Below are 24,325 nucleotides of genomic sequence, written 5' to 3'. Positions count from 1 at the left end.
CATACAAGAAAGTATGTGCTCAGCAAAGTTATTCAGCCTAGCAGGGAAGTTAGTGGCATATGCTTGGGGGGGTGGGAGGAATTTTTTTTCTATATAGAAATTTAAAACATTTTTTGAAATTCAGGCAAAAAATGAAAATATATCATAGAATCATAGAATATCAGGGTTGGAAGGGACCTCAGGAAGTCATCTAGTCCAACCCCCTGCTCAAAGCAGGACCAATCCCCAACTAAATCATCCCAGCCAGGGCTTTGTCAAGCCTGACCTTAAAAACTTCTAAGGAAGGAGATTCCACCACCTCCCTAGGTAACGCATTCCAGTGTTTCACCACCCTCCTGGTGAAAAAATTTTTCCTAATATCCAACCTAAACCTCCCCCACTGCAACTTGAGAACATTACTCCTTGTTCTGTCATCCGCTACCACTGAGAATAGTGTAGATCCATCCTCTTTGGAACCACCTTTCAGGTAGTTGAAAGCAGCTATCAAATCCCGCCCTCATTCTTCTCTTCCACAGACTAAACAATCCCAGTTCCCTCAGCCTCTCCTCATAAGTCATGTGTTCCAGTCCCCTAATCATTTTTGTTGCCCTCCGCTGGACGCTTTCCAATTTTTCCACATCCTTCTAATGTGGGGCCCAAAACTGGACACAGTACTCCAGATGAGGCCTCACCAATGTCGAATAGAGGGGAACGATCATGTCCCTCGATCTGCTGGCAGTGCCCCTACTTATACATCCCAAAATGCCATTGGCCTTCTTGGCAACAAGGGCACGCTGTTGACTCATATCCAGCTTCTCGTCCACTGTAACCCCTAGGTCCTTTTCTGCAGAACTGCTGCCTAGCCATTCAGTCCCTAGTCTGTAGCGGTGCATTGGATTCTTCCATCCTAAGTGCAGGACTCTGCACTTGTCCTTCTTGAACCTCATCAGATTTCTTTGTTTGTTGAGTGTTTTCTGATAAAACTTTAGAAAGTAAGGCCCCAATCTTGCAAGATAATCTAGAGGGAATTGGGGCTCTGTGCAGCCACAACGGTCAATCCATGCAGCTCAACTTTTAGGATTAGAGCCTAAAACTTTTATGGCTCCAACTAAATGCTTTTATGTTATCAGCTTGTCTATACAGTAAATATGGCTTGGACATAACCTTAATATTAACATACAAAAACCTACATTTCAAAGAACCTTAAAAGTATAAAATCAAGTACCTAACAGTTTGAAAATACCAGAATTTAACATTGCCCATGTACAGTACCTATTTTTCCCTACTCTCATTTTCAGAAACAACTGAACAAAAACAGCTGAAATTAAAAAAACGCCTAAAGCACACACCCAGATTTAAAATCTTTCAAAAGTTTGGCAAAAACATAAGGAACTGAAAACAGGTGCTTATGAAAGTGTTAGAAACATAAGTAGTTAAAGTTCCCTGTCTGCTCCACCTGAAATAGTACCTAGCATTTTGAAGGCTCCCAAAGTTTTTACATGCTATAGAAAGGAATAAAGTACTCTTGCAGTGAAATGCAACTGTAATTTAGATTAACAGTGCAGAGCAACTCTGCACTACCATTTAGGTTAGAATTCTTAGAATATCGTTTGTTTAAGGTGAAGAGGAGAGTGGGACCATTGTACGTCCAATTTTATATACAGACACATACTGGCTGTAAATCATTCTCTTTAAAAGTTTTATAATTACATAAACTTGCCCCTCAGCCTAGCAATTATATACTGGCTGACACAGGAATACTTGTAGAAGCCAGTCTTGAAAAGAACTGGAGGAGAACAGGACAGTGGCCATACTTATCAGTATAGGGAACGTGTTTCAGTAAATGCAGATTTTAAGCAACCCCTAATTTTCAGACTCTCTACTTTGCCTCCATCTCTTGTTTCTGTCTTAGATATATTCCATTAATGGTACTTTATCAAAATGCATGACAGTCAGATCTGTTAGATTCCAGCCTTCATGTTAAGTCATTGTGACAACTGGGTTCAAAAAGAAATTAGGTCAATTCATGGAGAATAGGGCCATCAATGGCTATTAGCCAAGATGCTCAGGGGTGAACCCCTGATCCAGCTATCCCTGAACCTCCAACTGCCAGAAGCTGGGACTGGACACGGGATGGATCAGTTGAAATTACCCAGTTCTGTTCATTCCTGTTGAAGCATCTGGCATTGGCCGCTGTTAGAGACCCCATACTGGGGTAGTCGGACCGTTGGTCCGACTGAGTCTAGTTGTTCTTTGTTCATTAAGCATTGCTCACAAATATTTGTTTTCATATTACACCTGATGCTTATTAACCTTTGAACTCAAGTGTTCCACACTTTCCATATTATTTGTCTACATAAAGTTAAAACAATTTTCCATGCTTTCAAAATATAACCACGCTTATTTGGAAAGAGGGTTAAAAGCACATTACAAATATTACAGCAGGTTTACAAATGCCAGTGTTTGCTAAATCTTATTTTTAAAAACATTTTACAATACAGTGCATGCAACTGCTTCACATTGGGTTTTTTTGCACTTTGGGGAAAAAGTACTCTGTTCAGTTATCTTACAATACCTATAGCCTGCAGGACTGTGGCCATCAGTAGAAATATTAGTGATATTCAAAATTAAAGTCCCAATTTAGCAATGTAGACAAAGAATGGAAGAACCCAAATTGACAAATATTTGCAAGGTCTTGATCATGTGAGAGAAGCTCAGATGCTCCTCACAGATTCTCTGTTCGGTACTTTATAGTTAAACTAGTACATGCTGACATGGATTGAGTCAAAATTGCTTCCTGATCTGAGATTTAGCAATCAGTTTAACCCTGTGCATGTTAACAGAAATCACTCTGGGAAAATTTGAGTCCAAAGTGGGCAAGATAGTCTCTGCTCTAATAATACATAAGCACTCTGTTACACCCTGTGGAAGTATAACATTGTATAAGTATAACGTTGTATAAGGGGACATGCTGGATACATTGTATATGAGAGGGCATGCCAAAACATGTTACAAAGTATCTGAGGGAGCACAAGTAGGGACAGTTAGCTTTTGAATGGAGAAGCAATTAGGATAGAGCCAGCATGTCTAAGAAGCAGGCATCAGAATGGAAGGTGTGAAGGGCAATTAGTTAAGTTAACTGGAAGCTGTTAAAGGTGGCAGGTAATTGAAGATACGTGACTGGTCTCAGGGATCTCGAAGGGTGGTGACTAAAATCTTTTTCTTCTTTTGTTTGTAACTTCTCTGTAACTTGTTCTCCAAAAAATTGTATAAATTAAAAGACACAAGCCCCACTCGGGGGGCTCACTTCTAAATGTATTAGCAGAGCAGCTTTGCTAATAAAACAGAGTGATCTGATAAATTGTGAGTCTGAGTCAAACTTTGACAATTTGGAGGTTCCACCGAGATGGCAAGCAGCTTCACTGAGGCTGTGTGATCCCTGACTGCCTTGCAGGACGATCGTGGCAGCCGGCGCCTGGACGCTTAGTCCAAGCGATCCTCCAAAAGACAGAAAGGTACACAGCAGCAGTGCAGTCTACGCCATTGAACTTGTTGGTTCCCACTCTGTTCGGGTAGGGGTCTTTGGATCCAGCTTCTGGAATCAGACGTCTCAGGTAATTATTATTTTTGTGCTTTAACCGGTTTGAGGACTGTCTTGTCTTTGTGTCTGTCCGTCTTCCCCGTGGTGTGTGTTGTGTGAATCTGGGAGCCATCTCTGTCCGGAGACTGGCTGACCAAGGGGTCCCTGTCCCCACGGTCTGAATAAGTGGAATCTGCACAGCTGCAGCCGCACCACGCCTTGGGTATAACCCCTGGTGTGAAAGCAAGGGCAGTTGAGGCAGTAGCCTGTGGGCTCCTTTCTGTGTGTTGCACCGGGTACCGCTCTGCTGAGCCCGAATTTCCTTCTTGTGTGAGTGCTGTGTGAAGTCCTCCTGGATGGGTAATCAGAAGTCTAAGGTAGAACAGTTCCCTAAGGGAACTCCAGCTTATTTTATGTATTTTAGGAGGGGTCCGGACTCTTGTAGGTTTCTTGAAAAATGGTCCAAATTAGCTCTAGAGAACCCCAAATTACAGTGGCCACTGTTAGGTTCTTGGGACAAGGATCAAGTGGACGCTTTAAAAAGCAAACTCGACCTCCCAAAAACCAAATTGGAGAGAGGAGAAGTAGACTGCTTCATGCAGTGGTGGGAAGAGGCAAATTGTAGATGGACTGAGTCAAAACTCACCTCTCTTAAAAATTCTATCAAAAAACCTAACAGTTCAATTGGTTGCAGTCTCTCCCACCACTAGTCCGAGCGCTCCCCTTTGCCCAGTCCTGTGCAATGATCCGGATCAAATCCGACCCCCACCATACTCCTGCGCAAATAAGAAATCAGAAAAGGAAAAATCTTCAGTGACTACAGATATTGAAAGTGAAGAAGATACCCCCATTGGCCTCGCAGCTCTGCAAAATATTATGAAGAAGAAATCCAAAGCAGACTGCAAAGATTCTCTTGACATCTCTTCTTGGAAAAGAGAACCTGATGGGAGGTTAATGAGAGACTCTGATCAAACTGTTGTGGCACCCTTACGAGTCCTTAAGATGGGAGAAAGTGAGTCCATATGGGATTATAAGCCCTGGACTCGTACGGAACTTTTATCTATAGTTAAAAGTTTTCCCAAACCACAGGAAAACTGTCAAATTTGCTGAGGAGTTTCTGTTAATCTGTGAAACCTATGAACCCTCTGAGACAGATCTCCTCCAACTGTGTAAATTGTTAGCTCCTGCCAGTTATTATGAAAAATGGTTGGCTGCCGCAGACTGGCCAGCTGAGGCACGCCACTCAACCATAAAAAGTAGTGGCCCAGATTCGGCATACAGAGACTGGTGTATGGCTCTTTGGAAGCCATTCCCAAAGTGTGGTCTCCTAAACAAACTGGACAGCGATACGTTGCTGTAAGCAAGGGCAAGGAGAAAGCCCAGGCGACTATAGGTCCCGGCTAACTGATATTTTCCTACAACATTCAGGAATACAAGAGCCCGATGTAAATGGGCAGGGGGCCTTGGCACATGCATTTGTTGATGGTCTTCTCCCTGCCGCAGGCAGCATGTTAAAACGAATAAGTGTGGGATGGGAGACTGAAACCATGGACAAATTGCTGGCAGTAGCAGAGCATTGCCACCGCACTTTAAAAGGAAAGGAGGAACAGTCCTCCCAAAAGTTAATGGCTCTGCAGATACAGCATTATTCAGGACTAAGCAGACCACACCGGGGACAGGGACAGGGTTGCGGAAGGGGGTGGGGGGCTGGATTAACTGGGGTTTGTAACTATTGTAAACAGCCTGGACACTGGAAAAAAGAGTGTCCAAGACGACCTAATAATTGTATGGGAAATCAAGTGAACCCCCCGCTGGTTCCTCCAGCTGATCCCCCACCCTATTTTTCACCCCAACAATGACGGGATGCTGGGGAACCTCAGAAAGTTTTAGCTCCCTTATTACCTCTGTCCCCTACTGGAGAATGTGTCCTGACTGTAAATGATCTCTCTCTCCCTTTCCTTGTTGATACTGGAGCTTCTCTTTCTACAATCCGCACCACTGACTTGCCTGAGGTTCCCCGATCTGGAAAATCTGTGTCTGCTGTTGGCATTACAGGGATCCCTACCTCTTTTCCCCTCTCAAAACCTTTGTCTGTTCAGGTCGGTCCTCTCTCTGAGGAGCATGCATTCCTCCTCTCTGATTCCACCCCTGCAAACCTTCTGGGACAGGACTTGCTATGCAAACTTGGCTGTTCTATTTGCTGCTCCCCAGATGGTATCTATCTGCAAATCCCTCAGTCTTCCTTATGTGATTCTGTAGCCTCCCTGCTGTCTGAAACTTCCCTCTCCACTCCGGTCCCTTGCTGTCCCTTAACTCCGTCCCTAGAGCACCTAATCTCTCAGGTTCCTTCCTCCCTATGGCCATCTCACCCATCTGAAGTGGGCCGATTAAATACTGACCCAGTTCAGATTACTGTAGACAATTCCAAACCTCTGCCTCGCCTGTCTCAGTATCCTTTGAATCCTGAGGCAGAGGCTGGGATTGCTCCACTTATATCTGCATTAAAAGAACAAGGAATTATTGTCCCTTGTTCCAGCCCCTGTAACATCCCTATCCTCCCAGTTCAAAAGGCTGATGGCAAATCGTGGCGATTTGTTCAAGACCTTCGAGCTATTAACCGTATTGTCATACCTTCTTTTCCAGCGGTTCCTAACCCTGCTACAATACTAGCGTCTATTCCTCCAAATGCAACCCACTTTACTGTTGTAGATTTGTGCTCCGCTTTCTTCTCTGTCCCAGTTCACTCTGAATCCCAGTATCTCTTTGCCTTCTCCTACAAGGGTCAGCAATATACATGGACTACCCTTCCCCAGGGGTATACAGAGAGTCCATCCTATTTTTCTCAAGCCCTAGCCAGGGATCTCGCTGATCTGATTTTCCCATCAGGATCCACACTGATCCAATATGTGGACGACTTACTCCTGTGCTCCCCCTCTCTGTCTGCCTCAGAAACTGATTCACTAACACTTCTCACAGCTTTAGCGAACAAGGGTCATAAGGCTTCTCGCACAAAATTGCAGCTCTGCCAAACCTCTGTCACATACCTAGGCTTCCTTCTCTCCCAGGGCTCCCGTACACTCTCTCCAGCCCGGGTACAAGCCATCCTTAGCTTTCCCCAGCCTTGCTCTCCACGCCAGGTCAGAAAATTCTTAGGCATGACAGGGTTCTGTAGGCAATGGATTCCCCAATATGCTTCTCTGGCTAAACCACTCCAAGAACTCACTCGATCCTCTGTACCTAACCCCATGCCATGGCCACTTGAAGCAAATGCTGCTTTCATCTCCCTTAAGCAGACTTTAGCCTCTGCCCCTGCCTTAGGGTTACCTAACTATGACAAGCCTTTTACCCTTTCTGTCACGAACAATCTGCTTGTGCCCTCGGGGTTCTTACTCAGGAGCACGGTGACAGAAATCGCCCGGTGGCTTATTTTTCTGCAACCTTGGACCCTGTAGCCCAGGGTTTACCCCCTTGCCTACGCGCTGTAGCTGCTGCAGCGCGCCTGGTCGAGATGTCTGAGTCCCTTGTCCTCCGCTCTCCTCTCACTCTCATGGTTCCCCATTCTGTGGAAACTCTCCTTCTGCAACACAACACTGCTCACCTCTCCTCTGCTCGCCTCACTAGGTATGAACTTTTGCTGCTTTTAGCCTCACATATCACTATTAAGCGCTGCTCCTGGTTAAACCCTGCTACCCTCCTTCCTTTACCTAGTGATGGTGAACCCCATGACTGCCTTGCAACTATCTCCACTATCACTGTCCCGCGCCCCGACCTTTCAGATGTACCTCTCCCTAACTCTGACCTGGTATTATTCACTGATGGGTCCTGTTATAGAAATGACCAAGGCCACCTTCTTGCAGGGTACGCTGTGGTCTCTCTCTCTGAGACCATAGAAGCTGCGCCCTTACCCTCTGTGACCTCTGCCCAGGTGGCTGAACTGATTGCTCTAACCCGTGCCTGCTTTCTAGCCGAGGGGCTCTCTGCCACTATTTTTACTGATTCTTGGTATGCCTTTGGGGTTGTGCATGACTTTGGCACCCTCTGGCAGGCTCGAGGTTTTCTTACCTCTGCTGGTACCCCTATCAAGAATGGCCCCTACATTGCTGCCCTCCTGTATGCAGTTTTACTACTGTCTGCCTTGGCAATTGTTAAGTGTACTGGCCACTCAGCGGCAGACACCGAGGTGGCAAAAGGTAATCCACTTGCTGATGCTGATGCAAAACATGTCGCCACTATAAAACCTTCACCAGAAGCGTTTCTTGGTCCCCTCTCTGTCTCTGTAACGCCACCATCCCTGTCTCATCTCGCTCAGCTCCAGGATTCTGCCCCAGAAACAGAGAAAGACTCCTGGAGTGCTTTGGGTTGCTCTTTGCATTCTGATTCCCTTTGGCGATCGACCACCGGTATCTTTGTAGCCCCCCTCTCACTCTACCCGTCTCTAGCCGCCCTGCTACATGGTGTTTCGCATATCGGCAAGGAGGGGATGGTCTCTGCTATGAGTAAGGCGGGGTGGTGGGCTCCCCATTTCAGCTCCTTTGCAACCCGCCACTGTGCCGCTTGTGTTACTTGTCAAAACCACAATGTAGGCAAATCTGTAAAAGTAACACAAGGGTTCCGGGGTTTACCTCAAGCACCTTTCCTACACTGGCAACTTGATTTTGTACAAATGCCAAAGTGTCAGAAATATGAATTCATTTTAGTTATAATATGTCTGTTTTCGGGTTGGATTGAAGCCTTTCCCTGTCACAAAGCTGATTCATTGTCCGTTGCAAAATGTCTGTTAAACCACATTATCCCTACCAAGGGAATTCCTGCCACTTTGTCTAGTGACCGGGGAACACATTTTACTGGAAAAATTGTTCAACATCTAAACCAGGTATTACATGTCACCCACCTGTTGCATTGCCCTTACCATCCACAGAGTGCAGGGGCAGTTGAAAGGCGAAATGGTGTGCTTAAAAATAAGCTGGCAAAAATCTGCAGTTCCACAGGGTTAAACTGGCCAGCTGCTTTACCACTGGCCCTTATGGAAATTCGGTCATCCCCATCCCAGAGACACAAATTGAGTCCATTTGAAATCATCATGGGATGCCCTATGCGAACAATGGCTACTATTACCCCAGCCCCAGACCTAAACCTAACTCACAGCACGCTCCTCCAGTACTGCAAAGGATTAATGCAAGCTGTGAGCTCCTTCCATTCGCAGGTGCAAGCAGCTTGACCGACGGAACCCACCTCTGCTGCCTGTCACACTCTTGAGCCTGGTGATTGGGTCTACCTGCGGCACCACCTTCGGAAGCACGCCTTGGAACCCCAGTGGAAGGGTCCGTACCAGGTACTGCTCACCACCCAGACAGCAGTGAAATTATCCGGCATCGCTGCATGGATCCACGCCTCACAGTGTAAGCCAGCGCCACCTCAAGGGGACCAAGCACCTCTGCAAGACCACGCAGAACCAGCTTCAACCCCAGAAGACAAAGAGGAACAGCCTGCAATACCTTACAATCTGCGCTCTCGTAAGGGTTGCCAGAAGCAGAGGGTAAGCAGACAGCAGGACCCAACAAACAAGAAGCAGTAGTGAGCCTAGCGCCTGCTGCCTGGTGGACGTAAAACCGTGACTGCAGTTCCTTCGAAAGGGGTTGTCAGAACCAGAAATGGTCCTGCTTCCAACATGTGTCCTTTGAGAAGCTTAATCCTCAGCTACTGTGTCCTGAGGGTCTGGGGAATCCAGAGTGACAGTGACAATTCTTTCATCCAACAACAGGTGCAGATAGCCCAGATCCTGAATATTTCTAGTTGCTGGGTCTGCAGCCACATCCCAGCTCACTCACAAGCTAGTGTCCCCACCATGGCAATCCCTTTGAATTCCTCAGAGCTTGCTGGAGAACCCTATCCACTTAAAAGGACATGGAAGGAAAATGACACTTGGGGGCTGGGAAAAACATATGTTCCTAAACTTATAAGTGTGGTGAAAGGAAAGGGCCACTGGTGCTGGGTGTGTAATGGGACAGGGTTGAATCTAGGGAGGAGCAGCTGTCTCCAATACATCGTGTCCCATGGTGTATGGGACTATGCAAACAAGGTTGGAGAATGGCGAACCGGGTATGGAAAGATAAACTTCCTCTCAACCTGGGATCAAACCAAAGATTCAATCTCTTGCTCTCCCTACAGCCTCCCTGAGAAAAACAGCACCATCTACAAATGTCATGTGAATGCTACGTCTTCTCCCAGTGAAAATCATCCTGTGCCCTTTGGGGGATACTATTCCTCCTTCGTAAATTCTTACATGTCAAAGGGTTGCAGTCAACCCTTCCCAGCTTTAATGGGACATCATTGGGTTTGTGGGGAAAATGCTTACACTGTGTTACCAGCAAATTGGTCAGGTATCTGTTATCCTGCTCAGCTTTTCCCACAATTCCGGGTGCTTCAATCCCTCCCACGAAATCGCCTCCGTAATTTCAGGCGAAAAAGGAGGGACCTGCCAGATGCTAAATGGCATGTGGATAACATAAGCCCCCTAACTTGGGAAGAAGCTGTTGGCATTTCTTTAGTCCCAGTAGGGGGGGTAATCCACCATGCAAAAAGGCTTTTAAGGTTACAAGCTGTGGTTGAGATCATGGCCAATGAAACAGGAGAGAGCTTAAAAGCTCTAGCCAAAGAAGCAGGAGCGGTCCGACAAGTGGCCCTCCAAAACCGTCGGGCATTAGATATAATACTGGCAGCCAAAGGAGGGATCTGTGCTCTAATTGGAACAGAATGCTGTGTATACATACCTGATAATACTAATGAAGTAATAAATTGTGCTAGCCATCTGGAGCAAATTGCATACCTTCCCCACGAAGAACCAAGTTCCTTGTGGAAATGGATAAGTAACTTATTCAATTTCTCTAGTCTGGGAAACTGGTTGTTTCAAGGAATCCTGACTATCCTATTTGGAATTCTAATAATCTTTGTGTGTTTTCAATTGATTTCTTGTTGTATCCAAAACTGCACAAGACACACCATCCATCAGGTTACCCCTAACCAGAGTGCTAATCTAATGTTGTTAAATGTCACCAGTGAAAGTAATGAAAAAGAACGATTGATGTATGGAATCCAGTAAGTCATTGGTCATGGGCGTAGCCTTGACCAAAAGGGGGGATTGTGGAAGTATAACATTGTATAAGTATAACGTTGTATAAGGTGACATGCTGGATACATTGTATATGAGAGGGCATGCCAAAACATGTTACAAAGTATCTGAGGGAGCACACGTAGGGACAGTTAGCTTTTGAATGGAGAAGCAATTAAGATAGAGCCAGCACGTCTAAGAAGCAGGCATCAGAATGGAAGGTGTGAAGGGCAATTAGTTAAGTTAACTGGAAGCTGTTAAAGGAGATTGTTAAGGGTGGCAGGTAATTGAAGATACGTGACTGGTCTCAGGGATCTCGAAGGGTGGTGACTAAAATCTTTTTCTTCTTTTGTTTGTAACTTCTCTGTAACTTGTTCTCCAAAAAACTGTATAAATTAAAAGACACAAGCCCCACTCGGGGGGCTCACTTCTAAATGTATTAGCAGAGCAACTTTGCTAATAAAACAGAGTGGTCTGATAAATTGTGAGTCTAAGTCAAACTTTGACAACCCGTCAAAGCGTTTTGAACATAGGGCCAAACATTTACTGATGGCTGCATGGGTGTGTGATGGGAAAAGGAGGGAAAAAAAGCTTCCCCTGCTTTTGTGTCCCTCATGCTGGAGCCCTGCACAATGGCAGGTGATAGGGACTTACTGCCCCCTCCACGGGTGCATGTCACTCCCAAAAGGACAGAAAAGAGGCAGGGTTATGTTGCTCCCTCCTGCGCACTCTGTTTAGCGGAACTGAATGGACACAAAGGAGGGGGATGACACATTGCTCCCCCCCAAAGGCTGGTGTCCCTGCATGCCTGGGAGTTCCAGGAGTATGCACCCCCAAACCCACTGGCTTGCTCACCTCCACTCCCCTAATGGTCCTGGTGTGTTAGCAGCACCAAGCGCTTATACCAGGGGTGGCCAACCTGAGCCTGAGAAGGAGCCAGAATTTACCAATGTACATTCTCAAAGAGCCACTGTAACATGCCATCAGCTCCCCCGCTCCCAGCGCCTCCCACCTACCAGCAGCCCTGCTGATTAGCCTCTCCTTCCCCGCACCTCCCGATCAGCTGTTTCCTGGTGTGCAGGAGGCTCTGCGGCGGGAGGAGCGAGGGCATGGCCGGTTCAGGGGAGGGGGCGGGAAGGGGTGGAGTGGGAGCAGGGCCTCTGGCAGAGCCAGGGGTCTAGCAGTGAGCACCCCCCGGCACATTGGAACGTTGGCACCTGTAGCTCCAGCCCCAGAGTTGGTGCCTATACAAGGAGCCGCATATTAACTTCTGAAGAGCCACATGTGGATCGGAGCCACAGGTTGGCCACCCCTGGCTTATTCACATACTAGCTTCTCAAAGTCTTGAATGTTAGACTTGGCAGGAACTCTACAGCTGAAGAAACCGGGTAATAAGTTGAGGGACAGGGAGAGCTAACTCCAGGAATTCCCTGGCATGCAAGGGTCCTAGCCTTTAGGGGAACTCTATGAGTTCCCCCCTTTGTCTCCTTTCAGCTCCGCTAACCAGTGCTGGGGGGAACATGACCCTGCGTCTTTCCCATCCCGTTAGGAGTGACGTGCACCCCTGGGTGCTAGGCAGGGCCAGTAAATCCCTATCCCCTGCCACTGTGCAGAGCTCCAGCGTGAGGGTCACTAAAACAGGGGAGGCTTTTTTTTTTTCTTTTTTTTTTTTTTGCTTTTCCCACCACGGACCCAAGCAGCAGCCAGGAAATGTGCGGCCCTATGTTCAAAATACTGTGAAGGCGTATCACAAAGTGCAAAGTATTCTTTGGGGGGGGGGGGGATGTATCTTGATCTAACAATCCATTCCTAAACTTCCCTGGGGTAGTGCCACTCGGCGCCACTCCCAGTGCAGAGCTGCATCTAAGAGACAGGACTAAGCGCTGAATGATTAGAAATGCCGTATGAAAGGAATCCCTTTCCAGTGCACACGTACCACTTTTACCACTTGTATCCCTTTTGTTTCATTACCCATAACTTAGTCGCTAGGCGTTAACAAACCGAAAGAGAACCTAACAATCTTCTAACTAAGGAAGAGTAACGGAAAGTTAAACAAAAGAAATAAAAAAGAGGGTTTGAAAGGGAAGTGATATAGGTTTCAAGTAACAAACGAAAGCCCCCTCCCAGCTGCCAGCGGTAGTGCCACGCTTGATAGAAGGTGCTCTGTGAAGAGGAGGAAGGAAGGAAGGTCCTCACTTGTGCCAGGTTTCATCATTCACCTCCTCCATATTTGCCTACCTCAGTCTGGGGGAGGGGGAGAGGATCATTTTGAATTAGGGTGACTTTTTTTGTTTTGTGTTTTTCATTCCTCAACTCATTTTTTTCAAATACTTTTATTTGCAACACAGGTGGGGTTTTATTTTTCACATCTACTGTCCTCAATCTCACTGTCCCTTCAATGTGCGATCCTGCAAAATTCAGAGCATCTCCTCAAGATGTTTGAACACCGTGGACAATCAGGGCTAAATTAATTCCTGGTTTATACCTCATGCATATTTCCGTGAAATCCCTGGGGTTGCTTGGGCTGTGGACCAGGGCTGAATTAGTCTCCCTATGATTTTGGCCCTAGTTAATGTTAGCTCAGGTGAGTCTTCCCGATTCTTCTCCAAACTTCTTCCGGTGTTACAGGACATCCTTAACTAAATCAGTGGCTTTGATACCATCCTCTGCTGAGATCCCAGTTACGTAGATATCAAAGGACGCTCTCAGTTTCGTGGGTATTTGGATGAGATCGTACACAACATACAGTGACAAAAATTGAGCTTATGTAGGATGGTATAAACTAAGGAAATCTGTGTTGTTTTTAATGATTATTCCAGTTCCTATTACTATAACCAGAGGGGTAGCCCTGTTAGTCTGTAGCCACAAAAACAACGAGGAGTCCGGTAGCACCTTAATGACTAAGAATTATTTGAGCATAAGCTTTCCTGGGTAAAAAAGGTGCCACCCGACTCCTCATTATTACTATAACCGTCATTTAATACTTCACCTGGAGTCCAGTACGCTTTATGTGATCACTAAATCTGCATCGCCCTCATTCTAGCACCTAAAAAGATTAATAATTGTGTTTGACCACGGTAGCTTATTGAAGTGAACCTTTAAATCTTTTTTCGTTCTACTTCATTTTTTATCATGAGTGGATTCTAAGGGTGTGTCTACACTACGAAATTAGGTCGAATTTATAGAAGTCGTTTTTTTAGAAATCGGTTTTATATATTCGAGTGTGTGTGTCCCCACAGAAAATGCTCTAAGTGCATTAAGTGCATTAACTCGGTGGAGTGCTTCCACAGTACCGAGGCTAGAGTCGACTTCTGGAGTGTGGCACTGTGGGTAGCTATCCCACAGTTCCCGCAGTCTCCGCTGCCCATTGGAATTCTGGGTTGAGATCCCAATGCCTGATGGGGCTAAAACATTGTCGCGGGTGGTTCTGGGTACATATCGTCAGGCCCCCGTTCCCTCCCTCCCTCCGTGAAAGCAAGGGCAGACAATCGTTTCGCGCCTTTTTTCCTGAGTTACCTGTGCAGACGCCATACCACAGCAAGCGTGGAGCCCACTCAGCTCACTGTCACCATATGTCTCCTGGGTGCTGGCAGACGCGGTACTGCATTGCTACACAGCAGCAGCAACCCATTGCCTTGTGGCAGCAGACAGTGCAATAGGACTGGTAGCCATCATCGTCGTGTCCGAGGTGCTCCTGGTCGCCTCTGTGAGGTCGATCAGGAGGGCCTGGGCAGACATGGGTGCAGGGACTAAATTTGGAGTGACTTGATCAGGTCATTCTCTTTAGTCCTGCAGTCAGTCCTATTGAACCATCTTATGGTGAGCAGGCAGGTGATAAAGGATTGCTAGCAGTCCTATTGCATCATCTTCTGCCGGGCAGGCAAGAGATGAGGATGGCTAGCAGTCCTATTGTACCATCTTCTGCCGAGCAGCCATGAGATGTGGATGGCATGCAGTCCTTCTGCACCGTCTGCTGCCAGCCAAAGATGTAAAAGATAGATGGAGTGTATCAAAACAAGAAATAGACCAGATTTGTTTTGTACTCATTTGCAAACCACCCTCTCCGCCCCCCGTCTAGGGGACTCATTCCTCTAGGTCACACTGCAGTCACTCACAGAGAAGGTGCAGCGAGGTAAATCTAGCCATGTATCAGTCAGACGCCAGACTAACCTCCTTGTTCCAATAAGAACAATAACTTAGGTGCACCATTTCTTATTGGAACCCTCCGTGAAGTCCTGCCTGAAATACTCCTTGATGTAAAGCCACCCCCTTTGTTGATTTTAACTCCCTGTAAGCCAACCCTGTAAGCCGTGTCTTCAGTCGCCCCTCCCTGCGTCAGAGCAATGGCAAACAATCGTGCATCTGAGTTGAGAGTGCTGTCCAGAGCAGTCACAATGGAGCACTCTGGGATAGCTCCCGGAGGCCAATACCGTTGAATTGTGTCCACAGTACCCCAAATTTGACCCAGCAAGGCCGATTTAAGCGCTAATCCACTTGTCAGGGGTGGAATAAGGAAATCGATTTTAAGAGCCCTTTAAGTCGAAATAAAGGGCTTCATCGTGTGGACGGGTGCAGGTTTACATCGATTTAACGCTGCTAAATTCGACCTAAAGTCCTAGTGTAGATCAGGGCTAAGTCTACTTAGAAAGTCTTTGACCGCATGTGGTGTTCCTATATCCTTTTAGTAAATAATGTTAAGCTGACTCGAATTGCAATTCTGTATTTCACGGTCCATTATTCCATTCTGGAAGCTGTATCAAATTCATCAGACCCCACTTCCCCTTAAAAAGTTAAGTACTCTACTGCAAGTGTCCAGGGAAAGGACTCCTTTGTTATATTGCATTGACTGTTATCCAGATTCTTGTGTGTGGTTATTGTCCCTAGCGATATGTGACACACGCTTTGGAAGCTGACTGCTTCAGTCACATGCTTAAAATCTTTGCTGAATCGGGGCTTCAGGCTGCAGATGAGGGAGCTGCTGGTATGGCTGGCAATACTCAGCACCACGGAGAAGGCGTGCAGGGATAGGAGTGCGGATGGGAGCATGGGAAGAGCACAAGATATGGACTGTAGATGAACTCATTACCTCCCTCCCCGCCACAGGGCTCTAGGCTAGGGGTGATGTTGGTGGCCTGTGATATACAGAAGGTCAGATCAGATGATCTGGAGGCCCCTCCTGGCCTTAAATACTATGACTGTACAGGCCCAGCTTCGGCTGGCATAAGCCCTCTTGCGTAGGCTGTACAGCCACCGTTCACGCCATGCATCTCCTCCCCCAGCAGCAGGGCTCTGGCTCCACAAGTGCTCTGAGCTGGGCACTGGTGCTACATTTATATTCACTGCTCCTTCCTGCTGATGTGGCTTCTGTGACAGCTCGCGCCAGCCGCTGACACCAGCCTATGGGCTAATCTGCTCGGGGGCGATACACCCACCGGCTTGCTGACCTCGAGACCCCTAATGGTCCTGGTATGTGGGCGGCACCGAGCGCTTATGCAGTTGCTAGATTCTCAAAGCCTTGAACCCTGGACTTGGCAGGAACGCCACAGCTGGGGAAATAGACTAGGGGTTGTTTTTTAAGATGAGCGACCCCGGGAGCTAACCGAGCCGTTCCCCCCCGCCCACTTTGGCAGCCACGGGGCAGTGTTCAGCCCACTGTGTATATGCAGCATGTGTGACTCTAACAACCGGGCCGGGAGCCCCTACATTGCCCAGCAAGGGAAGGTGAGTGTAGGCGAGGGGCGAACAAGGACACACTGGGGGCATGTCGAAGCGGCGGAGGGAATTGCTTACTAGAGGCAGCCCCTGGAGTAGCTGCCACCCCCTGGCTGTGCGGATGGGGAGACAGAGGATGCAGTAGACAGACAGACAGAGAGACAGTCAGACAGCTCCCTCCTTCTAGGTCTAGGTTTCCCCATTTCCCAGCTAATTCATTAATACGAATAACCCGACCCCCTCAGCTTCCCCCTCCCCTGCATGCGGGATGTCCCGGGTGGGCTGCTGGCAGCGCAGGCCGGGAGCGCCCCACGGTGAGCGGCTTGTCCTTGAGGCCTCTCGCTCCATCCCCCGTGCCCTGGAGTGGGAGGGTGCCAGTGGAAGCAGCAGGGTCCGGGGCAGGGCTTGCGAAGGGGAGAAGGGGGAGGGCAGGCGGCTCCTCGTTCAGGCTGGAGCCGGGTGTCTCTGTTTCCCCATAAATAAAGAGTCCGGCGGCGGCTGGCCCTATAAATGCTGCGTCTGGGCCGGCTGCCCTGCCCAGTGCTGGGGCTTAGGAGCCGGTGCAGGTGCCGCCCGCAGCGGCTGCCCTCAGCCCAGGGACACCGGGCTCAGTGAGCTGGGAGCCCGAGGGCCAGCGGGAAGAGGGGGGATCCTGGCCTGGGGCTCTGCGGTTCCTGCGGCTGGTATTTCAGGACCCGGACAGCGCTGGGCTGGGCAGGGGCTCTACGGGCGGCAGGGCTTGGGGTGACTGGGCGGTGGGGCGCAGCGTGACTCGCTCGCTGGGCTGCCGGTGCGCTCCGGGGGGGGCGGCCTGGGAGCTCCGTGCTAGAAGGCGCAGGGGGCTCGCTGTTCTCCTGGCTTCGCAGGGAGGGCTCCCTCGCGAGGCAGGGGGCTGGTCACTGGGTGCAGGCTGAGCTCCTTCGCAGTGCGTGCTCCCTGGACGCCGGGCGCTCGGTGGGCGCAGGCTGGGCTCGGGAGGGCGCTCTGGTGCCGGGCTGGGTGGGTGGCGGGCTGCGCGAAGCCCGGCAGGTGGGTCCCCGGGGTGGCTGCGGGCGGCGCTGATGGTGCTCCGCTCTCTCCAGCGCAGGCAGGGCCATGGCAGCAGGCGGCCGGCAGGCCGGGCCCATGCCGGACCTCGGCCGCTACGTGGTGGCCCGGCCCATATACAGCGAGCCGGCCTTTGAGGAGGAGAACAAGAAGAGAGCGCACCTGCAGCCGACCCTGCGCGAGCGAGTCCAGGGAGCCTGCAGGTGAGAGCAGGGCCGACGGCCAGGGGAGCCGGGGAGCTGGGCCCCGGGAGTGGGGAGGGAGGGGGCACAGTGCGGGCAGGGAGTCCCGCGGAGACTTTGGGGAGCGCGGGGGCACCTGCCTGGCGGCCCAGGCTGTGTCTGGGCAGCACTAAGGGGGCGCGGGGGCCCGCGGAGCCGAGCGACTGTCTGGGAGCGGAGGAGCAGAGGGAAAGGAGGCGAAAGGCTCGGCTGCTCCCGGGCAGCCCCAGCGCCTTGCGCGGGTCGTGTCCCCCGGGCTGGGGGCAGAGATCCAGGGCCGCCCTGGGAGTGATCGGCGCGGGACTGACATCGCTCTGAGCTCCCGGCGTGTGCGAAGCGCAAGCCCAGGTACAACAGACTCCAGCCTGGCCCCTGCTGCGCGCTTCGTTCGGTGTCCGCCTGTCTCCGAGCTGGGAGATCAGCTCTGTCCAGAACAGGGGGAGTTTTCGCGGGTGCTTGGCTCTCTCCCCTTCACTGCTACACTGATTCCTTCTTCTCCTTCCATTGTTTTTGTGACCAGTTGAAATCTTGAGTTTTATTTGACGTAAACCACGCAAGTAACATTTAGGTGGTTTCCGTCTTGTTAAAACGCCAGATTCAGCGCTGTGTAAATCCAGAGTGACTCTGTCGAAGTCAATGCAGGCGCTCAGATGTCACGGGAACGGGTGCAGAATCTAAATAGAACGGGGTCGAATTTGGCCCAGCACTGTCCTTATTAGAAGATACATTAGGACGTGCCGCGTCTAGCCTCTGGAGTTCCTTTGAGTGCATAGAGTTGCTCAACCATTATTCTTTGTTCCTCGAAGTGATCTTGGCGTTACATATAAAATGTTGCAATTACAATGTGATTGCATTTTATAGTCCGAGGCAGACGGAATCCTTTTTCTTTCGAGACTAGTCGTTTATACACACAAACAATCATATCACAGGATCAGAATAAAATGGATCCAACTGAAGAGTCAACTTTCCATCCTGTAGCAAAAAAATTTTATCAAAAACAAAATTACTGCCAAAAACACATATTGCTCTGCCTGTAACTAACTGAGTAATAAGAAAATAGCCTAAAATAATGTAAACATTGATAATCCTTCTTTCTTTTAACATTCAGGGGCATATAGGCACACCTTTACTCATGGTGAGTAGCATTTTACTCCTCAGGTAATACTTTGATACCAATGGGACTACACACAGAGGACGGTGCTAGCCAGCATGAGTAAGAGTGACAGACTCCGACCCTCTGAGGATAATCCAATATTTTGTTTGGAAAGGTGACCCATTCAAAATTATTTTCAAAGTAGATCATGTTTTTATTTTTAGAAACATGAACAAAAAACTAAATGCTGTGGTAACTCACCCATTGATACAAAATCTCTGTTGAGAAAGTCCACTTTGGTTACTGTGCATCACAAATACCAACTATTGGTTTTGCAAATGAAATATTTTGAATGTTATGATGGGTGAAACTTGCTAGCCACTGTCACCATTTTCAGTCGTAAATGCTAAGCATTATGGACCAAACCTGGGGTAACTCTTAACTTGAGAGCAAAATTTGGCGCTATAAAATCAGTAAATTGTAAACAGCATTCAGACAATTTCTACAAAATATTACCAATCTTCTTTTGGCTAAATATCACCTACTGAGATCTCTTGGTAGGATCTTTTTTTCCACTTTCCAGTTATGATTTCACAGGGGTAGGTTGACAATTTAATTATCTGGAGGTTGTTGTTGTTTTTTTGGCAGCTGTTCAAGAAAAAAGGTCTTTCAGATAACCAAGTCCTTTCTCCCCATCCTGGAATGGCTACCTAAGTACAGAGTAAAGGAATGGCTAGTTAGTGATATCATCTCTGGTGTCAGTACGGGGCTTGTAGCTACTTTACAAGGTAAGGTCCAGGAAGATTTTATCTGTTATTAAGGAGAAACTGGATGTACTATATTGACATTCCCATAACTATGTCTTACCCTTTCTAATCAGGTTTCAGAGTAGCAGCCATGTTAGTCTGTATTCGCAAAAAGAAAAGGAGGACTTGTGGCACCTTAGAGACTAACCAATTTATTTGAGCATAAGCTTTCGTGAGCATCCGATGAAGTGAGCTCTAGCTCACGAAAGCTTATGCTCAAATAAATTGGTTAGTCTCTAAGGTGCCACAAGTCCTCCTTTTCTCCTTTCTAATCAGTGCTTCAGTGTTAACCATGATTAAAATCCATGAGGACTAATGTTATTTTATATTGCATACAAATTAATATTTCACAATAAATCACTGATTTCCTTAATTTAGCCTACTTTTTCTGTTTGTGCAATACGGGCTAGCAGATTGCAATTTCCTTGAAGTTGTTATTGAATTATATTTGACCAGTATCTTTTTGATTTTTTTTAACTCTATGGACCTAAGGTGAACATTTAAAAATTGAATTGTGTTACTCAGTTATTTGTGATTGGTCAGATAAGTCACTAGTATTATTTTTGTTCCCCAATTGGCTGAGCACCCCAAACACTTGTCTATCCAAATGTAAACTCATGAATACAACTTTCTGTTAACATTTGTGCCAGTAAAGCTTGATTGCTCAAATGTTTGTAATAAACTAAAACAAAAGGGGTATGAACGTGGCCAAACTTTAAAAATCGGAATGCATATTCACAGAACATAGTTTGCAATGTTCAGCTAGTTTTGTTTAATACATTTATTAATGATAGAGAAAGTAGATAGAGAGGTGGTGATGTATACATACAGATGACTAAGCATTAGTTAGATTAATCATGACTAGGCAGTTGTGAAGAACACCAGAAGGAGGTAAGTAAGAGCCCCATTCTCATCCCTGGATCTTCTGATACTGGCCACTTTCAAAGAGAGGGCTAGATGGGCTACTGGTCTGCGCCAGTATAGTAATTCTTTTGGGCTAGATTGTCCCTTCATCTAGACCTGCATGCAAATCTCCCCCATCCTGTGCAGATGATAAGGTCAGCTGCCTTCACAGCTCTGTTGTCCCCCTTCTGCCCCTCAGTGGGTCGAGTATCTGTGTATTACAGCTGCACCTAATGGCCCCAAACAAGATTAGGGTCTGATAGTGGCAGACATTATATAACCATAGACAGAAACACTCCCTGCCCCCAAAAGCTTGCCATTTAAATAGGCTAGCTGGACAAAGGTTGGGAGAAAGGAAGTAGAATCAGCCCCATTTTGCAGCTAGAGAACTGAGATGACTTGCCTAAGGTCACACAGGAACTGTATGGCAGAGCTGGAAAAATCTTCTGATAACCGGGCCAGGCAGTGGCAGTGCTTTAATCACAAGAACATTCTCTCTCTCTCTCTCTCTCTCTCTCTCTCTCTCTCTCTCTCTCTCTCTCTCTCTCTCTCTCTCTCTCTCACACACACACACACACACACACACACACAAACTTCTTAAAGTTAGAATCCAGCAATACAATTTATTTTAAAATATACTGTTTAAATACATTTTTGGACTCACATGCTTCCTTCTGGCACAAATGTGCATAGAGATTAATTAATACAAAAATTCTGTGGCTTGGTTAGAGCTACATACTCTTCATATAATCCCGAGCCCTAGCTGGTTGGGTTCATAGTAGCCAGGAGGTGGAACAAAAAAACGGAGCCAAAAAATTAAGCAGATGCCAGGGATCCCCAGGTGCCTTGGTCCCCAAACCAGACAGATTCCATGACTCTTCATGTGTGCTGCTCTTCAGCCTTCCCACCAGACTGTTATTTGTCCTGAAGTCCTGGTAGCACTTTGTGGTACCTCTGAGAGGGGACTCACAGACTCTGTAGTGGCAGTTAGTGCTGCCTGAAACAGCATTAAATTTCTGCACATTTTACTGGGGATGCTCCACTGTTCTAGGGGTGGGAAGGGTTATGACACTTCTCCACATCTCCTTATTTCTCCTGCCACTTTATCAATGTAGCTGATAGGTCAAACAGATATGCAGAGGAAGGCAAAGTGGCTATACAGGGAAAAGCATCTTGCAAAGCTGCTTTTCTGCTCTTCGGGGCCCCATCATAGCCTTTGTTACTAATTGGTCATTTTATTGGTAAGGAGCAAAATTTTCAAATGTGGGTGCCTACGGTTAGACGTCTACATCCATATTTAGATACCTAAATAAAAATGGCCTGATTTTCAGAGGTGATGAGTAAATGGGCATCCATGTTTGAAAATTCCAGCCATAATTGAGACTTTTTTGGCACAAATTTACCCATGGAAAGGTAGATCAGTTGCTTTCACTTGCAAAGTTCCCTTGTCTGAACCTCGCAGAGCCCTTAAAATTTGTTCCTGTATTTTGTGAAAACACAAATGGCCGGTATAACACTTAATACTTACACCTGTAACTACCTGGTTGGCTCTCTCAAAAATGTTGAGGCACAAGCTCTCAGATTTGTGCCCACAACTGAATTACAGATGCAAAATGTATTTTCAAATTGTGCCTGGCTGAAAGGAAGCTGCCTTCCTGAAAATTTGGCCCATTACTTGACCAGAGATTAGTCTGTTGTGAGATTTGTAACTAAAATGATGATTATATATGATTACAGGTTTGGCATTTGCTTTACTGGTTGCAGTTCCTCTTGGATATGGTCTCTACTCTGCGTTTTTTCCCCTCCTGACATATTTCTTCTTGGGAACATCAAGGCACCTCTCAGTTGGTAACTGCATCTGTTTAATTTCAGTTTCAGTCAATTATCTTTTTTTCCACAATGTTTATGTCTAGCATGAGTATTAATATGCAGTGTGAAGCAGTCATTTTGTTAACCATATTCACTGTATTGAGCGTTCATGTTGGCAGGTTTGTGGGGCTTAAAACGTATTTAGGCTCTGTACAGAGGGCTATGCATAATGCTGAACTTTACTTGTTCTCATACACAGCTTTTCTGCTTATCTTTGTGCTGAAGTTCATCAGTCCTGTGTTCTGCCGGGCACCAGGCGGAAGCAAGACCCTGGCGGGCACAGAGAAGTGCATTCTAGATTATTTAATGAACAGGCATTTTGTCACCATAAAAATGTTTTAACTAGTTCTCTAATGTAGAACTGCTAATTTTATCTTGCAAACACTTGGATTTTGTGATGTGTGTAAAGTCATGCTTTATACTGTTCATCTTTACAGGACCGTTCCCTGTGGTCAGTTTGATGGTGGGATCTGTTGTGCTGAACATGGCACCTGATGACAAGTTCCACATAATGAGCAGTAATGCTACAGGGCTTAACAAAACGCTGATAGACACTGCGTCCCGAGATGCACAGAGAGTAGTGATTGCCAGTACCCTCACATTTCTGGTTGGAATTATACAGGTAACATAACTGCCTCAAAGATTCAGATTGATGTTGCTTTTACTTTATTAAATAACTGGCAAAAATGCAGCTTGAAATAGCTTATTAGGGCTCCCTTCTCATGGTAAAACACACAGGAGGGGGGAAAGTCACCCTGAAATTTACACAGCTTTCAAATGACAGAGAATTCAATACATTTCCCATTCATGGCAGGAGTGCTGGAACAATTTTTATAGTGGGGGTGCTGAGAGCCACTGAACCAAATTGTAAACCCTGTATATGATGGAAACCACTCCAAGCCAAGGGGTGTGGCAGCACCCCTAGAACTCTTAGTTCCAGCACCTATGCTTCATGGGAAAAGGTTTGTGACAGCACGGCTGGGAGTGAAGTGGACAGAATCGTAGTTGAGTGCCTGCAAAAAGACTGAGACAGCTGTAGGGAAACCAAGTTCTAACAGCATAGATCTTGGATCATCAGGAAGGAAGGCCTCTACACAGCTCTGCAGTTCTTCCTTTGTCTCCCTGGAAGGTATGCTGGTTGGTGTGAGGGAAGATGGTCCAATGATTCCTGGTCAATACACAAAGAACAAGGCATGTCTAACACAGAAAATGCATAAGTAGATACCAGATAAGGTAAAAGTGGGTGAGAATATGAACTACATAGGACACAGATGGACATCGTGGATAGGGAAGAAATCCACAGCAACTGTCATGCAAAGGAAGGAGTCCAAGGCACCATATAAATCTTGCTGTCCCGTAGTGATATACCAAAGTTGTTCTTTTGTCCACTTCCCTATTGAAGAACTTAGGAACAGATTCTGCAGCTGCTCTGTGCACAGTACTCATATTGAAATCAGCAGCACTCAGAGTGGCTACACTATGAGGCCCTTCAAGTTTTGCTTAATAAAGTAGTTTCAGACTTTTCAGATTCACACAGGGCCAGGTTATGTGTGATACCATTACTCACACTGAGTAGTACTTTACTCCACAGCTAACCTGATTTACTTCAGTGGGACTACTTATGGTATAAGGTGCTAGTCAATGTGAGTAAGGATATCACAACTGGACCTGTTCTCAGCCAGCATACTGTATGGGACTGAATCCTGAGTATTTTGTAACATCGTTGTTGCACCTTTTAACTGTTTAGCAAACTGTTATTCCCTGGTGATTTTTCCAGCTTGTGTTTGGAGCCCTTCAGATTGGTTTCATTGTGAGGTACCTAGCAGATCCCCTGGTTGGAGGATTCACAACTGCAGCTGCTTTTCAAGTTTTTGTTTCACAACTGAAAATAGTCTTAAATGTTTCAACCAGAAATTATAATGGGATCCTTTCCATAATATATGTAAGTATGCCCTGCTGATTTGCTTTTGTTTCACATTCATAATCAAATTCCTCAGGCCAGTAAAA

General features: G+C 47.0%; 1 protein-coding gene across 2 annotated transcripts in view; it reads left to right on the top strand.

The window, feature by feature from the left end:
• Positions 1–16,920: 16,920 nt before the first annotated feature.
• The window catches only part of SLC26A4 (solute carrier family 26 member 4), a 30,113-nt gene continuing 22,708 nt past the window's right edge, over positions 16,921–24,325 (top strand). Inside the window, exons 1-6 of one of the 2 annotated variants that reach the window (XM_043551496.1) lie at positions 16,921–17,062; positions 17,467–17,629; positions 19,389–19,528; positions 22,187–22,297; positions 22,756–22,940; positions 24,096–24,260. In XM_043551496.1, the coding sequence (XP_043407431.1) occupies positions 17,475–17,629; positions 19,389–19,528; positions 22,187–22,297; positions 22,756–22,940; positions 24,096–24,260 (756 nt within the window). In that variant the 5' untranslated portion in view covers positions 16,921–17,062; positions 17,467–17,474. The remainder of the gene's footprint in view (positions 17,063–17,466; positions 17,630–19,388; positions 19,529–22,186; positions 22,298–22,755; positions 22,941–24,095; positions 24,261–24,325) is intronic. The other variant, XM_037889130.2, reaches the window with a different exon arrangement.

This window comes from Chelonia mydas, chromosome 1 (assembly GCF_015237465.2).
Source record: "Chelonia mydas isolate rCheMyd1 chromosome 1, rCheMyd1.pri.v2, whole genome shotgun sequence".
NCBI lineage: Eukaryota > Metazoa > Chordata > Testudines > Cheloniidae > Chelonia > Chelonia mydas.
This window is presented reverse-complemented; position numbering and strand designations above follow the sequence as displayed.